General features: G+C 42.6%; 2 protein-coding genes across 2 annotated transcripts in view; both read left to right on the top strand.

The window, feature by feature from the left end:
• LOC147023570 (troponin C, skeletal muscle-like) overlaps positions 1–2,889 on the top strand; it is a 66,403-nt gene extending 63,514 nt beyond the window's left edge. Inside the window, exon 6 of the mRNA XM_085889074.1 lies at positions 2,499–2,889. Within this exon, the coding sequence (XP_085745200.1) occupies positions 2,499–2,542 (44 nt within the window). The 3' untranslated portion in view covers positions 2,543–2,889. The remainder of the gene's footprint in view (positions 1–2,498) is intronic.
• The window catches only part of LOC147023568 (troponin C, skeletal muscle-like), a 156,959-nt gene that overhangs the window by 63,459 nt on the left and 76,161 nt on the right, over positions 1–17,339 (top strand). The gene's annotated exons all lie outside the window — the stretch shown is intronic.

Genomic DNA, 17,339 nt, shown 5'->3' with positions numbered 1-17,339 from the left:
AACCATTTTGGACAACTTATACAATCATACATTTAACCCATTTCTAAAAAATGAGCTATAAAAATGGAAGAAATAGCCTGTGTTTGGATAAAAAAAACATGCTTTGTAAGCAACTATATCCATAGGACCCATAGCAAAGTATACATTTTCTGAAAGCACAGGCACTTGGGCATTATATAACATTAAGATTGTTTATCTTATTAAACCTGGGTTCAATTTCTAAGCTTTCTCCTCATTTAGGACCACAGTGTACACAATACCATGCTACAAGCCTATATCTCACTAACTACATTACATATTGGCAAAATTTAAAAACTGTGACAGTCAGAAAACATGTATATAGATATTCAGACCAATTGCAGACCGACTTTGGAAATTAAAAAATTGTGAATTTAAAAATGTCCACATATATGTCTAAATTCGATAATTTTTAGTGATAGGCAGAAATGTTTTTCATCCGTCATGATGTTAATTTTAGGTCTACATTATTACTTGTGGTGTTGTTTGAAAGGTAATTTTATTGTGAATCTACTGATATCTTAATATTGAGAATCGGCCAGTAATTTGTCATGATATGGTCATGTTACTATACCCTCCCCCTATATTTTGGCTGTCAATTTTTTTTCAATGTCACCTTAAACTGAGGTGAAGCTGTTCCAATGTCCCGATTTAAGGTGACTTTTAGTATGTCATTCTATGATATATTTGGAGTGAAAAAACTTGAATGATTACTATTGCAATTTGTGGTGGGTTTGACCCTAAAATGGCCTATTTTGACCGGTCTAATAATTTACTTTGTTATCCCGCCTCCCGGAGGGAGGGAGCGGGATATTGTAATCATCCGGTTTGTTTGTCTGTTTGTTTGTCTGTCTGTCTGTTAACAACTTTATGGCAAAACAGCTTTAACAAACACTATCAAATTTAATCCACAGGTGGGCAATGAACCTTGGACGAACCCATTAACTTTTGGGTCCAATTGGATCAAAGGTCAAGGTCACGAAAAGATCAAAATCGTTTTTCGCTCATAACTTCGTCAAAAATGATCTGATTTCCTTCAAACTAAGCTTATAGTGAAACCTTATTCTATTTGTCACTTATAATCCTACCCATTCCTATAGTGAAAAATGCATATTTGTGAAGATTGGTAGGGTCCGAAGTTTTGGGGGTCATGGTCATCGGTCAAATTACATATTTTCCATTATAAATCAAAAAAGGTTAGGAATATGCATGTTTACTATGGAAGACATAAATCAAGTCCTTTATTGGCTTTCATTTAACACTATGACCTTTGACCTTACGTGGCCTTGAAAGGTCAAAATCATTTTACGATCATAACTTCGTCAAAAATGGTTTAATTGACTTTAAACTAAGACTAAAATATTCCTTATTCTATTCCTTATAATCAACATTCAGGTTAAGGATGTATCAAATTTAAATTTGATCCCCAAAATAACTTTATGCCTTAAATGGGCGGGATTTGTTGTGCCTGGCACCACTTGTTTGAATTATTTTCTACATACATTGCACCCGTCTAACTTTCCACAGATGTTTATTGGAGAATAGCCCGTACGAAATTATAAACAGCCTAAACTTTTGCACAGTACTGTATATATTTCAGCAGTTTGTTTCATGCATATTTGTATAGGCTCTCAATTTACACTATAAAACAAATATGACTTATCACTGATAATTTGATGAATTTACCCAAAAGTGTGAATATCATTGTAATAACCAATACCTTTGCACAGTTCTGAATTTATGCATCACAAAAAAGATAATTAATCTAGGATCACTTATTAACACACTTAGGTGACTCACAATCACTTGAGAGTGGCAATTCTATGTAATTTAACGGAACGGCATGTAGGGGACCATTGTGAATGGGGACCTGAAGGTAGTTTGAATAATTGTTCCCATGAGACATATCTTGCTGCTACCGAGATTGTGAATGGGGTGAAAGTAGAAGTTACGAATGTAGGAAAGTAGGTTTTGAGGAGGTCGGAGCAGGTGTCGTTGGAAATGGCATTATATTAAGGTGGATAGGGCAGAAGAAAGAAATTTAATTATTCTACCATTTTAGTAATGTAATGAAGAAATTATATGTAATGATGTAAGAAGACTCTGTTGCTTTGAAAATCGAGAAGAAAAGGGGAGGGGGAGAAGGCTTTTGGGTAATTGGGGAGGGAGAGGCAGAGAGGGGACAGAAAGTTGGGAGAGAGGGTTTCGTCTTTGCGGGGGGGGGGGGGTGGGGGGGGTTCAGGACTTATGGTGGAGAAGGGATTGATGTTGGATGGCTGGGGGGGGGGGTGGGGGGAGGTGATTTGATCAAGCAATGTCTTGACAGATCACAGAAATGTACAATATTAAATTCCGATGTTATATTTAACTGTTTTTTTTACACCATATTGCTGAAGTCACGTTTTACATCGTTGACTATCTGTGGATACCTGTTGGTAGAGAACATAACCCTTATGCTTTAATTCATTCTTCTGTTCTAGATTTTTTGAAGATGATGAAGAATGTCTCAGTGACATCTTCTTGAACCATGTTGATGCAACATCAGCAGCATTGTGGCATTGGGGAAGAGGGAGGGAGACTGGGTTGGGGGGTGGGTGAGGGAAACACAAGGTTGTGAATACTTCAATAGAAGCAGTTGCTATCACCAATTCATGTGAATGAAATTTAACCACTATATAAAAGTGTTTTGGATGGTTTTTCATTCAAACATTTGGTTGTAAACGATGTAGTTAAGTTCCACATAAGAAATACGAGAGCTCATCACGTCTTGTGCACGAGTCGTGATGGTCTGCTAATTGCATTGTCTTAAAAAAAATAAAACCTCTTGCTTTGCAGCAACCACACGAGCCCAATAAATGAATCGTACTTTCAGGAAGTGTGTCCATCCTTTGCAAAGTTTTTTTTTTTTTTTTCCAATCTCACTTTCCGATAATTTCATCTTCTTTGTTCATTTGTTCTGAACCAATCTATATTTCCACTGCAGGGGTAAACTATAATGACAATCGGTAGAGCGCATACCTCTGCCAGGCTGTACAGTTTACGTTTAGTATCCCACTGATGGACCGGATCTGGATCTGGACCTGAACCAAAATCGAATCGGTCGTTTTTGTCAGCTCATCAACTCATCCACATAGTTTTGTCATAATTCGTCCACAACTTTTTGGAATATCATGCTACATATATACATATGTGTCGTTTTTGGCCTCATCTCTCAATGGTGAAGAATCACTCAAAAATAAAAATAAAAACTTGTCGTTTCCAGATTCGTGTCTTCACCAAAATCGAATCGATTCGACCTTGTCACATACCCAACCTGTCCATCAAGTTTCGTCAAAATCTGTCAATAACTTTTGAGATGTCCTCTTCACAAACAAACAAACAAGCAGTCATAGACTGGTACTTATGAAATCGTCAACTTGACCTCTGACCTTGTCTAATAAAAGCTGTCTCCAGAGAAGGTAGCGACGCAAACCAGAAGTTTCTACGATGATTCTGTACCAAACCATCAAAAATCGAATGTTTGACCTCACTGTGACCTTGACCTTTGACCGAGTTTGACAAAAATCTAATCAGCGCTAGCCATCACCCTCCTGAATCACGTGGTGTAATTTGACATTGGTAGCTTCTTCCGTTCTCGAGTTATAACTTTTTTTTTGGATGTTTGTCCTCACTGTGACTTTGACCTTTGACCGATTTTGACCAAAATCTAATCAGCGCTATCACCCTCCTGAATCACGTGGTGTAATATGACATTGGTAGCTTCTTCCGTTCTTGAGTTATCGTACCTACAAACAAACACATGAACAGAGGACGGAAGTGATCAAAATACTTACGAAATCTTTAGATTTCGTAAGGAAAAAAACAGACAGACAAACAAACAGGGGTGAAAACATAACCTCCATCTACCTTCGGTGGCAGAGGTAACATCACCTCTCCCCTGCAAAGATGCCATGCAATCCTGATACGAGAGTGTTGAGGTTTCTCCATTGCATAGTTGTAACAGCTAAGACCACAGGTCGAGTCAACATTGACGGTGAGGATCAGAATCGTTTCCACAGGTTGGATTCGGTTGTTAATTTTGAAACCAGCACACGTTCCTTGGAAATCATGATATCTGGTAATTATAATGTCTTTGGCATTCCCCAATGAAGAGTGAAATTGCCACATCGCACAAATGGTGGAAGCATCCTCGCACGGACGTTAAGCTGGATGTCCTGTCTGCCAACATTAGCTGGTGGATGTTAAAGATGGCATGGTGTTGATTTGGAAGAGCAGGCCATTGTGTGCCTCCGCTATGACAAAAGTTGCAGCCCTTACCGATGGAATGGCGATCTCCGGTGTTGGTTCTGTCTCGGAAACGTTAATGGCTTGCAAGAAGCACCTTGATCCACCGTGGGGTAGGAGTGCCAATGGTAAATGGCAGCGAATGTCATGGCAAGCAAAGACAGGGAGGTAAACTTGATTTTAATTAACTCTGTGTGTAAATATCACAGCAGTTGTTACTTCAATGCAAGGGATAATTCGTGGAATGATGTGAACATTCCGTACGGGCACGCACTACTTTTAGATAGTGATGACTTACTGTATTCTAATAATTTCTCGATTTCTTATCCGCATTTATAGATAAACACAATGCCCCAATCCAGTTGTCGTTTACAAGAGCGAAGGAACGGCCTGTGTGGTTGTTTCTGGCTCGTGGTTTGAAAGTTTTTGTTTGTTTGTTTATTTTTGGGGTGGGGGGAAGGGTTGCACGTATGGGCATGCACGGATGCACGTACGGTCACGCGAGAGCGAAGGAACGGCCTGTGTGTTTGTTTCTGGCTCACGGTTTGAAAGTTTTTTTAATTTTATTTAGTATGTATGGCCATGCACGTATGGGAACGCACGTACGGCCATGCACGTACGGCCATGCACGTACGGACACGCGAGAGAGAAGGAACGGCCAGTGTGGTTGTTTCTGGCACGCGGTTTGAAAGTTTTTTAAAAAATTTTTTAGTATGTACGGCCACGCACGTATGGGAACGCACGTACGGCCATGCACGTACGGCCATGCACGTACGGACACGCGAGAGAGAAGGAACGGCCTGTGTGGTTGTTGTTTCTGGCACGTGGTTTGAAAGTTTTTTTTATTTTTTTTTAGTATGTACGGCCACGCACATATGGGAACGCACGTACGGCCATGCACGTATGGACACGCGAGAGAGAAGGAACGGCCTGTGAGATTGTTTCTGGCAAGCGGTTTTAAAGTATATATATATATATTGGCACGTACAGCCACGCACGTACGAGCACGTGAAAGCGAAGGAACAGCTTGTGTGGTTGTTGTTTCTGGCATGCGGTTTGAGTTTTTTTGCGGGGGGGGGGGAGGGTTTGCATGTACGGCTACGCATCTACGGGCATGCACTAATAAAAATAATGATAACAACAATACATACATACATGTAAGTATCATTGTAATTGAAAAGAAAAGTAATAACAACACCAATGACACGAACGATTAGGAGAGCTACTTGATTATGATTTTGGTTTTTAGCAATCCTGCAGGGGTGCAATGTATGTCTTGATGTATTTGCAAAATAACAAATGAAATTCACAAAGATATTCACAAAGATAAGGCAAAGATATTGGTTCAGTCTGTGTCTATGATTGAAGAACGACTTAATTTAAATTTTCATTACATGTTTTGAACACTGGAGAACACAAATTGATTTGTATGCACTTCCAAAGAAACCCTGCAGTTTAGCAATACAATGCCTCTGAAGTTGATTATTTGTACGCTGTCTCGTCCCACGTGTGCATGTACACCGTGGGGTAAAGCAATTGCTTCAATCTGTCTGTTTGTCTGACAAAAAAACAACCTGAAAATCATTCTAAGCAGGAAGCTTACTGCTTTTAGGGATTTCACAAAGGACAAACACCAGGAACCAATACCGAAGTTAACGTGTTAAATAAGGTGGTGTAAAATACAGAGTATCCCAATTATATAAATGACAGTAAACTCCAGATTCGATTGTTTGGGTTTTAAAAATAGTATGCGACCAAATTGGCCGCTTACACTACTCCATTGCCTTATTGCAGACAATAAAGGCCACCGAACACGAGCCGGTGTAGAATGTTCTAATGATAATTATGTCATAGGTCACGTGATGTGGCAGCCATGTTGGAAAAAAGAAAAAAAAAATGTTGGACCTCTGTATCTCTGAAACCGCACCAAGGAAAAAATTGAATTTTGGTACAAAACAAGTGCTCCTCATGAGGAATAAGCATGATTTTTAATAATGTCATAGGTGCCTTCGTTATGACGTCATAATTGTAAATGTAGAACGCTACATGTGATCAGTATGAAAATTTTTGAGGGTTATATCGGGATAAAATGATCGACAATTTTTTTTATGACATCATCGGTCACGTGATTTGGCAGCCATATATATATATATATATATATATATATATTTTTTTTTAAATCAAACCTTCAAACTTCTTCACTGAAATGGTTGAACAGATCGAGGTAAAACTTCACACATATGACTGCCTTCCCATGAGGAACAAAAGGATCACACATATGATATTATATATTACATTCTTTGGCAACCATATTGAGTTTACCTGAAAACATAAAAAATCTTTGAGGACATGGACATGCAATTTAAACTAGATACCTGCAGTCACAAGCTATCACCAATGGTAAGCCTCCCCAGTAGGGGAGGCTTACCATTGGTGATTGCGGGCCACTTTCCCTTATCCCGTGATCCAATGATGGCCATATTTTTTTTTTGGACCACCATATGATCTTGACCTTCAACATTTAGGGATAAGGTGAAAAATAAAGAAAATGCATCCCGTCTACAATCTTAATTAGTTCACAATCTGACAATAATAGGTCAAGGGCATGAAATAAATATCAGGTACACAACTCCCATGCAGGTACACTATTATGATGCAAGAACATATTGGAAGGCCAAGCAGTCTTTGAGAATATACATTGGCAAAATTGTGCGATGAAAAAAAAATGCATTATTTTTTCAGATCACCATTGGACCATGACCCTTATCCCGAAGGGTTATGGTATAAATTAAGGTTAAATGCGTCTTCCTCTCAGTTATTGAGAGAGGGAAATTTCCTTTTGATCAGACAAACCTTAGTCGAGTTTTGATGAAAAATTTAAAAATGTCTAGAATTGGGTCATGACCTTAAAATTAGCTGGAGGTTAAAAAGATTGTGTCAACCCCGCATATATTTTTCATTCCCATTCACATAAAATTTCATTCCAAAAGTCCTAGCCAACTACTGAAAGGTGAAGTTTAATTGGTCAATACATTTTACGACTTCGGCAATTACTGGAACCTGCCAAACACCACATGATGATGCAGGATCGTCATGGATAAAGCGTCCTAAAAGTTGAACATGTGAAACTTTATGATTGTCACCGATACAACTGCCGCACATTACAAATTTATCAAAAACTGTCGCCCAATACCTTGTTGCATTGCATCAGATCGTGTGTGGCGGCCCTCACAGAACTACTTCCACCAGATTAATACCATGCTCCAGTGAGGGGACTAAACAGCAATCAGACACAAGTATTTGTCCTCCACAGAAGATGGTGTAAGAGTGAAGTGATTTCCATGAAGAATGGTCAGCCTGTAGAGCCGTATCGAGATTTCATCGGTGCACCCTTCCCATGTCCTTTTTCTCAAGACTGTTAGTCTCTCAAGACAAGACAATCAAGGGGTAAAGTGTTCTTTGATCTCTGCAGTTAATTACGTATGTATTGAAAAATAAATGTTTCCACGTCTTATATGAATTGCGAGTCTCTCATTTATAAACGGTTTGAACACCCAGACAGATTAACTGTTATTTTAATGTTAATAGCTTGAGTTAATATTACATTTCAAATAAAAGAAACGTTTAATTTGTATTACTGCAAACGAAAATCAACATTTAAGACTTCAGAAGTTTCTTTATTTGAAAACGCCAAAACAGCGAGTGGAGGGACTCAAACTAAAATGCGCAACTTGGTGTTGTCTGTCTGTCATTTTGACCATGATACATTCGGTCGTTATTTATCCAATCTCAATCAAACTTAACAGGAGGACGATGGAGCACACAGTGAACGTTGTAGAGACTTCATTTCTCCTCTCGCCAATGGAGTTTTCTGCCTTGAGTGAAGTCCGTATTAATATGTATATCCGTGTTAAGATAGCTAATCATGGCGATTCTCCAAGGCCGCTGAAAATAACAAAAATAATAACAATAATGATTATAGCATAATATCAATGTTATTACAAAACAATATTAACACTAATAATATCCCCTCTTCCGAAGGAGTTTTTTCCTCCTTGTACAAACTCCGTGTTAACGTGTATAAATAGCTTATTGTGGTGTTTCATGGAGTACCCCTAACAGAGGTAAAAATATTATAACCACAAACACGTATGATTGCATTTTTAAACAGGCACTATTGATGTTTAACACTAAACTGAAAGGGAGGAAACCCGACGTTCTTGAGGCATTATATGCTTTTCGTCCCCCACAGACTAACGATTCTGAGCCGAGATCGACTGTCATCTACATACCCCTGAGTGGATAAAAACGTGACACCCCCCCCCCCCCCCGCCGCTCCAGTAGGAAGTGGGTCTACTCGTGTTTTAAATACTAAAATTGTAGAGGTAAAACAATGTTAATCAGAGAGTTCTTTCGGCATATGAAACGCAGATAATTGTTCATATTGTTGCAGGCCGGGGACCGGTGGCGAGAGCGACCACTCGGTGGGGGAAGTTACGTCATCTCCCACCAGACTCCCAGAATTGTAGGCCGTCGCTCACGGATAATTCCGTGAGGCGGCGGGTCGCTTAACCGACCATGGACGCCAATAGTTCCACTGCGTACCATAGGGTCCTTTTGTCTAGAACCAATTTACCTAATTAACCACGCGGTGTTGTCTACCGGGGAACCACGCCCTCGGTACGCCCTGCCTGATCCGGATCATTCTACCAACTACGGTAAAGTACCAACTACCAACTCTGGATCAGATGCAGTTGAGTGGAACTACCAAGGACGTACCGGCTAGGATGAACAGAATATCGGGAATAAAGACCCGGCAAGAACTCAGATCCGAACCATGCTGGACCAATAATGGAAAAGACAAAAAAGAACTGGGAACATTTCTACAATAATTTATTTACAATAAAGCGAGGAAAAATATTTGGCACAGGAAACAGGTTTATTGGGGATGTTATGCAGGGGAAGATGAGAGAAAGATGTAGTGCGACAATTTTATAGCAACTTACAAAGGAGACCCAGAGCAGACTTGTCGCAAGAATAAAACAAGCAAGATTTACAATGATCAAATAAAAACACTTATGCAATTCTACTTAAAGACAGCGCCACACACTCAGACACACACTCAGATGAAAATAAACCCAGATGTTTGCAAAGGACCCCCGCAGCCAGAGAGGGAGGTGAGCTGAGGTCGCAGTTCTCTTGGGTACCTGAACGTTGGAGGGAAGGGGTGCTCCATGGTGCAGCACCTGCCAATGGTTGTGCGGCTCGGTCCACGGCCGCTCGCGTGGAGACCGTGTCTGCGAAAGAGCCTGGGTCGAGTAGAGCGGAGTCCGAGGTGGGGATTTGGGTTTCCAGCTCACTCCCAAGACGACCCACTTTCCAGCTCACTCACTCACCCTCTCAGCAGGAATGCTCCGACTCTCTCAGCACTCAACCAACGAACCCTCCGACTCTCTCAGCCTCTACCCTGAGGAAGGTGTCGTAATTTATAGATCTCCCTCAGTGGGGAGGGGCCTTGGTGAAGCCGATGCCACTGTTCACCCTGATTGGACGGGGCTTTCTTGGGGCCGCCCTTTCTGGGCTGGGTTCCAGCCATACCGGGGAGCCCGCCCACTCCACTTGTGTTCGGACTCGCCAAAAAGGTACTACACAAAGATTCTGCCAAGCGAGTCGCCGTTTAGGCGAGTAGGCGAACACGCGCTTGTTCAGCCCATGCGAGAGTCGCAAGCGAGATGAAGGTGCGAGCAGGCAGAGGGTACCGTGGGTCGTTGTGGATGGGATATAATGATTTATTAATCTTACTAAAAAAAAACATCGCAACGCACCCCAGTGTCTTCCCACTACACACAAGGAGGGGTTCTATCTACACGTACACTTAACGGAATAACTGACTTCGGGACAACTGTATGTTTGTATGCATACGGTTCCTAGAACCATAACAATATACCCAAGCCATTTTTGTATTTCGTCAAAATGCATGTATTTTCACAAAATTAATAATTCAAGTCAATATCCTGTATTTGAAATTACAACTGAATGATAACACTGGTAAACAAAATTATCAGTGTTAAAAACAAACAAACAAACAAACAAAAAACCTCATGTAAATATATTTGTTGAAATTGTTTATGTGGGACTGAGAATAGTGCAGAGGTAGCAGAGGTGGCACCTCACCTTGGAGATTTCTCATGTGAATGAGTCCGGATCAAACTACAAATCGGTGCGTCACACGTAATACATTACATCGCAAAGCGCACAGTACCTTAGACGGATGTTAAACTGGATGTCCTGTCAACTAGCAATAGCTGGTGGAAGTTAAAGATGACATGGTGTCTTTTAGGAAGAGCAGGCCATTGTGTACCAGAACTTTTGCCAAATTGCAGCCTTTTCTGATAGAATGGCGATCTATCCGGGGTTGGGTCTATCACGGAACGTTAACGGCTTGTTGTAAGCACCTCATTGCTCCCCGTGATCTAATCAGGTTTAAAACATGTCATGAGGAATAAATATCTGCAATACCAAAGCTAAATGTTCAACGTTTTTTGAAATATCACACACACAAAAGAACATGTACGGATGATCGGTTGGTCAGTCGGACAGAGTTCATTTTAATGTCTCCTGTCTCCGACCTTGTGGGAGGAGCAGGAACAATGAGCAAATAATTTGCTTTAAATATCATTTTATCTCATTGGTGAAGGACGAAGCTTTGTAATGTGGAGCCTATTTAGGGTATCAGAAACAGGTGCAGTAACAAAACAATATATACGAGATAACACGAATCATGCAGAATAAAAATGGACATGCTACTAGGTTGCCTTCAAAATTCATTTCAATCAACTTATTTTTAAGAGTTACACCAGTAGACCTAATCTGCCAGAGTTCATGACAACACATGCATCCCTGTATACATGGTGCAATATTATTTTGGGCTCGCAGGATAGCCAACAAGCCAAGTGGTATGCACACTTGCTGTTGAGCTGTCCAGCAGAGGATGTCATCCCAACCCAGCTTTGTCACCCTGGTGTTTTACATGCAGGGAAATTAATCAGTGTGTGTGCTTGTCCCTCGGATGGATTTAAACTGGGTGTCCTGTCTGCTGGTGTTAGTTGGTGAACGTTAAAGATCCCATGGTGTTTTACGCAGAGTACACAAGCTATTGCTGGCACCATGGCCAAATTACCAATTCCTGCCCGAACCCAAGTCGAACGTCAGGCCTGACCAGCCAGTTCGTGATAGGTTTGAACCAAACTCACACCCCCTCCTCCCTCTTGGCCAACCCCAAAATGACTGAGAATAACTGTGTCCATTCAGGAGGAGAAGAAGAAGAAGAAGAAGAAGAAGTTGTTTGATGAAGGTGATGTTCGATGATTTCCAAGAAGATGGAAGATGTCCTCGAGCAAATGATCGGGTGAATAGAGCAGAATGTTTGTGAAGTACAACGCGTTGTATTGTCCTTTGATTAAATCTTTCAGCGAAGAAATGCGTAAAAAATGCCTTGTAGTAAAATTAAAAAGGACAAACATAAAACAAACAACTCAGATCTGACTCGTAAATTGTACCTCTCCTTTTCTAGCAAAACATTCAAATAAAATTAACTCCACGTTTCCATAATAATTTTACATACTAAAGGTTAAAAAAACAACGACTTGCAAGAATATATTATATTTTGGAGCGTTTGAACTTCATGCAATGATGATAGTATCAAAACATGCTGATGGGAACACATCGAAGTTTTACACAAAGTATGGTGATGAACTAAAATTATCTGCAATATCTCCAGGCAGTGGTACAAGTCAATCGACTTTTCAGAGTTCCTGGTGATGATGGTGATGCAAATGAAAGAAGACAACAAAGTATCTAGATCATCAGAACAATAATCCCCCTCCCCCCAGGCCCACATACACACCTAAAAACGTGTTTTATATTAACCGCATTATCTGAAAGTCATTAACCACAAAAAATTTCAAAATATGAATCGAAAAGTTTAAGAAATAAAAAAATTAGGAAAGAGGAAATTAACGGCATTTTTTACAAATAATTTCTACCAAGCTGTAAATGAGTGGGGCAGTAATATGAGAAACTATAACTCTCCACACACCGCCCCCCCCCCCCAACACCCACCTAAAAATTTGAGACCCTGTCTGGCCCTGGCAATGTATTCGAGCCTGTACAGACAGGACATCACCGGGATCATACTATAGTTCCATGGTGAATGCAACACATTAATTCACAGACAACAATCTGGATTCATCAATCGAGATGAACTGTTGGAGTTTTTGGAAGAGGTATGTCCAAAAGCGAAGTAGATACCCTGATGATTGACAGACGAAAACGACGATGGCAAGCTGGACATTGATGGTAAACAGCCATTTGTAAATTTGTCATCACATCAAATCCAAAACTTTGGTTAAACCCCCCCCCCCCCCAAAAAAAAAACACTTAAAAAAACGATTAAAAAAAAATCAAAAGAATATGGTGTCAGATCGTTTTTGAAGCAACTCGAATGTCAATCGGTCGAGCGCAAACTATCCATCAGGCTGAACAGTTTACGTTTTGTATACCACTGATAGACCAGATCTGGATCAGAACCTGAACCAAAATCTAATCGGCTTGTATTTGTCACCTACCCAACTCATCGATCTAATTTTATCATAACTCGTCCACAACTTTTTGAGATAACCTGTTTTCAGATAAACAGAGAGACGGGGTGAAAACATAACCTCTGTCCGCCTTCGGTGGCGGGGATAAGAAAGACATCGTTATAGAATTCAGTCATATTCCTTGGAAGGTAAGGTCATGTCAGGTATGGGAGCATGTGCCAGAACAGCGCGTCGCTGCGTCCACTTTCCGCCGGTACTCCAGGGGCCTCCGTCTGGCCATCCCCCTGGCAGATGCCAGGCCCATCCCCATCCCCATCTCCTTGAGATGCTGCTCAACCTGCTGCAACCACGAGGCACGTGGTCGGCCCATTGGCCTCCTCCACTCATGAGACTCCCTCGCTGAGAGAATCTGGTGAGCAGGATCAGCGTCAGGAAAACGAGCCACATGTCAATACAGCCGCAACTGATGCTCACGGACGATGCAGGGAACAAATCTCATCCGAGTCTCTCTCAGCAACCGCTTGTTGGACACAAAATCCGACCAGCGATAGCCAAGGATTCTCCGAAGAGACCTGGTACCAAAGGAATTAAGTCTCCATCTCAGATCCTTGGTCAGAGTCCAAGTCTCGCATCCATAGAGCAAGACGGGAAACACCAAGGACCTGAAGACTCGGACTTCCGTCCTCCCGCACAGCTATCGGCAGCGCCACACCCCATGATCCAGTGAATCCATGACTCCCCAGGCCCGACCCAGATGTCTATTGACCTCTGACTAACAGCCAGCAGAGATATGAATATCACTGCCAAGGAAAGTGAATCTCTCCACGACCTCAACATCCTCAACACAAACAGACACAGACAGGACAGCAGCATCCAAGATGTCATTGAAAGCCTGGATCTTAGTTTTGACCCAAGAAACCCGTAATCCCAGCGGCTCCGACTCCTCATTCAGCACCTCGAGAGCCCCCAAAAGAATATCTAAAGTCTTCGCAAAGATGACTGCATTATCTGCAAAATCAAGGTCCGAGATCTTGACATTCCCAAACGATGCAACGCAGCTTGATCTCTCCGACATCCTCCCTAAAATCCAGTCCATACAAGCGCTGAAAAGTGTGGGGGCAAGTACACATCCCTGATGAACTCCAGTAACAACTGGAAATAAGTTAGAGATAGTACCACCACATTTCACAGCACTCTCAGTACCAGAGTAGAGTTCAGACATCAGATCGATCCGTTTTGGTGGCACCCCACGAAGACCAAGAATCCTCCAGAGGGCATCCCGATTCACTGAATCGAACGCTTTACAGAGATCAACATAGGCTGCAAGCAGCCCCTGCCGAAACTCTCGACTGCGTTCGGTGAGGACACGAAGAGCAAGGATATGGTCAATCGTTGACCACTTTGGTGTAAAGCCTGACTGCTCTGGACACTGGTGCTCAAGCAGATGGTGGCGAACCCGATCAAGAATTATTCGAGCAAAGACCTTGCCCGGCATTTAGAGCAGCGACACCCCTCGGTTGTTGTTGCAGTCTTGGCGATCACCCTTCCCTTTCCAGAGAGGGACAACAAGGCCCCTCTTCCAATCAGTTGGGACGATGCCGGTGTTCCAAGGAGAGCACAAAACTGCATGCAACGACACGAGTGCAGCATTTCCACCAGCCTTGAGAAGTTCAGCATGGATGCCACAGATCCCTGGAGCTTTACCCCGTTTCAACCGGTTCACCGCAGCCCGTGTTTCCACAAGTGAAGGTGGACCACAGTTGATTGGAGGGTCAGCAACAGGGATTGTAACACCCTTAATGTCCAACTCGACAGCTGGGGGATCAGCTTGGTACAACCGCTCAAAGTAACCGGCCCAGCGGGCCTTCACTTCAGACTACTCTGTCTAGAGCCTACCACTCTCTGCTCTAAATGCAGTGCTCCGAGGGATGGGCTTGGATGAACGCAATGCGCGAATTCCCCTGTAAGCGGGACGAGAATCACCTGTCCACAGGTGATGCTCTACCCCCTCAAAGATTCCTCGCACATCGGCCTCCTTGTCCACCCTTAGTGCACGCACAGTTTTACGCCTCAGCTCCCTGAACAGCTCAGCTCTGCCATTCAGCCTGGCCCTGCGACTCTGGTCAATGGTATCCAGTGTCCCTTGAGAGACAAAATTCTTTTCTGCTCTACGGTGAGTTCCAAGACATCCACCGGCAACATCAAGGACGGATGGTCTTGAAGGTACTCCACAACTCTTCAGGACCCCCCAAGTGTCCATTCAGCCTGTTCACAAACTCCTCAGCTACTCTCTCATCCCTGAGCTTGCCAACATCCAGCCGAGGCTGGGATGGTACCATTCTTCAGGATTTAAGGTGCAGCTTTAGAATTGCTACAACAAGCCGGTGGTCAGTATTGAGGAACTGAGCACTCCGGTGGACCCTGCAGTTCTAGATCATCCTCCAGTGACTGTCAACGAGGACATGGTCAATCTCCTTTGCCACACCGCCAGTGTTGGAATACCAAGTCCATCGATGAGCTTCTGGGCACTGAAAGCATGAACCCGCCAGCCTAAGTCTATGACTTCTTGCAAAGTCAAGGAACTTAGTGCTATTCTGGTTCTTAGTTCCTGACCCATGGGGAACAACACCTGTCTCATAACCATCCCCATCAGTTCCAGTCGATGCATTGAAATCCCCCAAGACTATAACTGTATCTCGTCTGGGGCACTGATCAACCACAGACTCGAGCGTGGCGTAGAATGCATCCTTCAGGGTGAGATCACTCGCCTTAGTCAGAGCATAGACAGAGACCAGGGAAACAACACCCAAGGAGTGACGAATCCTTCGTCTCATAATACGCTCGTTGACCGGTGTTACCTCAATTATCATTGGGGTCAGTTTATTGGACACAGCTACAGCAACTCCTTTGGTATGGTAACCATCAGAGCGACCAGACCAATAGTAGGTGTAACTACCCACCATGATCTCGCCGCAATCTGGTCTCCGAACCTCAGAGACTGCTGCAATACCGATGTCCAAACGCTTGAGCTCAGATGATAACAGAGACAGGTGATCATCCTCTCTTAGGGACAGGACATTCCAGGCACCCACCCGAAGGGACCACCTCAGGTTAACCCAAGGAGACCGCCGTCTGGTGGACGACACCTCAGCACCACTCCGACACACTCTCCCGCAATCTGACCCAGGGATGTTACCCCGTGATTTCCCTTCTATCATCAAAGATTGGGGGTCCCGAAGGCTTTGCCACAATCCCGTCATCCGGTGAGCTGCCCTGCGAAGGGAAGCTGCACAGGAGGTACTCCCACGGAGTGGGTTTTCAGATTTTTTTGCGTTTTTGTGTTTTGCGGAATGAAGGGTTTTACGGTGGCCGGAGTGCAAATCCTGCCACAAACCTCCTAATAAAAAAGTAACCCAACTGCAGGAGGACGTCCGCAGACACAGTTGAGAGGTCTGACAAAAATGTCACCTTGCATTAAATGTTCTTTGCAGAATTTCTTAAGAAAATGAAAAGGGTGCCAGCTTCATGAAGTATGCAAGCATGCTGCACTCATTACACATGCAGTCAGACAACAAACACCAAATGAAATTTTATAAAAAGGTAAAATAACCATTCTTTGCCATATTTCAAAGAGATTAGCATTCTTTACCTTTGCCATATCTATACTAATAAATGTCAGTCAGTCAGTATATGTGTCAGTGTGTGTGTCTCCTTCATAACTCCAAAAACATGAAACCTAGCAGCCTGAAACTTTGCATGCACACAAAGGGAACTCCAAGGTGAGTGAGTGAGTGAAAACTCCAAGCATGAGTGAAAATTGGGTGTTTGGGTTTATTAAAACACCCCCTTTGAAGATGATTAACGGCCTTATTTAATTAAATCCTTTTCAGGCGATCCTCGGCCACCTCACTCTCTGGGGTCTTGAGGTGTGTCCTGGGTTACCTCGCTGGGGTCTGAAGCCGCCATGTTTTTTGGCCTGTTCAACCTTGCCTTGACTTGGAACAGGCCGCAGTGATTTCTTAACAATAAACTTTTCTTTTTTTCACTCTCCTCACTCATATTATCGAATGCCTGTTCATCATAGCTACTAATCATTGAGTACATTGCAATGCTTATAAACACCTGGAAACGCCAGTGTTCTTAGCTTTATTTCATTTTTGTACATGACATACCTCGATAATCTCTTGCACTGAGCTGAAATACAAAATTTAAGCTCCAGAATTGAACTTAGCAGCAATTCCGACTGTTATTAAAAGTGATAATTTGTCCAATTCGTACATAGTTGGACATTCGGACACAGCTATCACTTGCCAACCATTTAATTCGAGTGCTTTATTGAGTGCTTAAGCCGCTTTCCGAGCACCCTACAGTGGACGGCGGTACAGTTCTTGGCCCGATCAGGATGTACAATCGGTAGTTGCTACAAGGTAGAAGTAC

The sequence above is a fragment of the Eptatretus burgeri genome, chromosome 7 (genome assembly GCF_056783735.1).
Source record: "Eptatretus burgeri isolate ZD-2024b chromosome 7, Ebu_testis_v1, whole genome shotgun sequence".
Taxonomy (NCBI): domain Eukaryota; kingdom Metazoa; phylum Chordata; class Myxini; order Myxiniformes; family Myxinidae; genus Eptatretus; species Eptatretus burgeri.
This window is presented reverse-complemented; position numbering and strand designations above follow the sequence as displayed.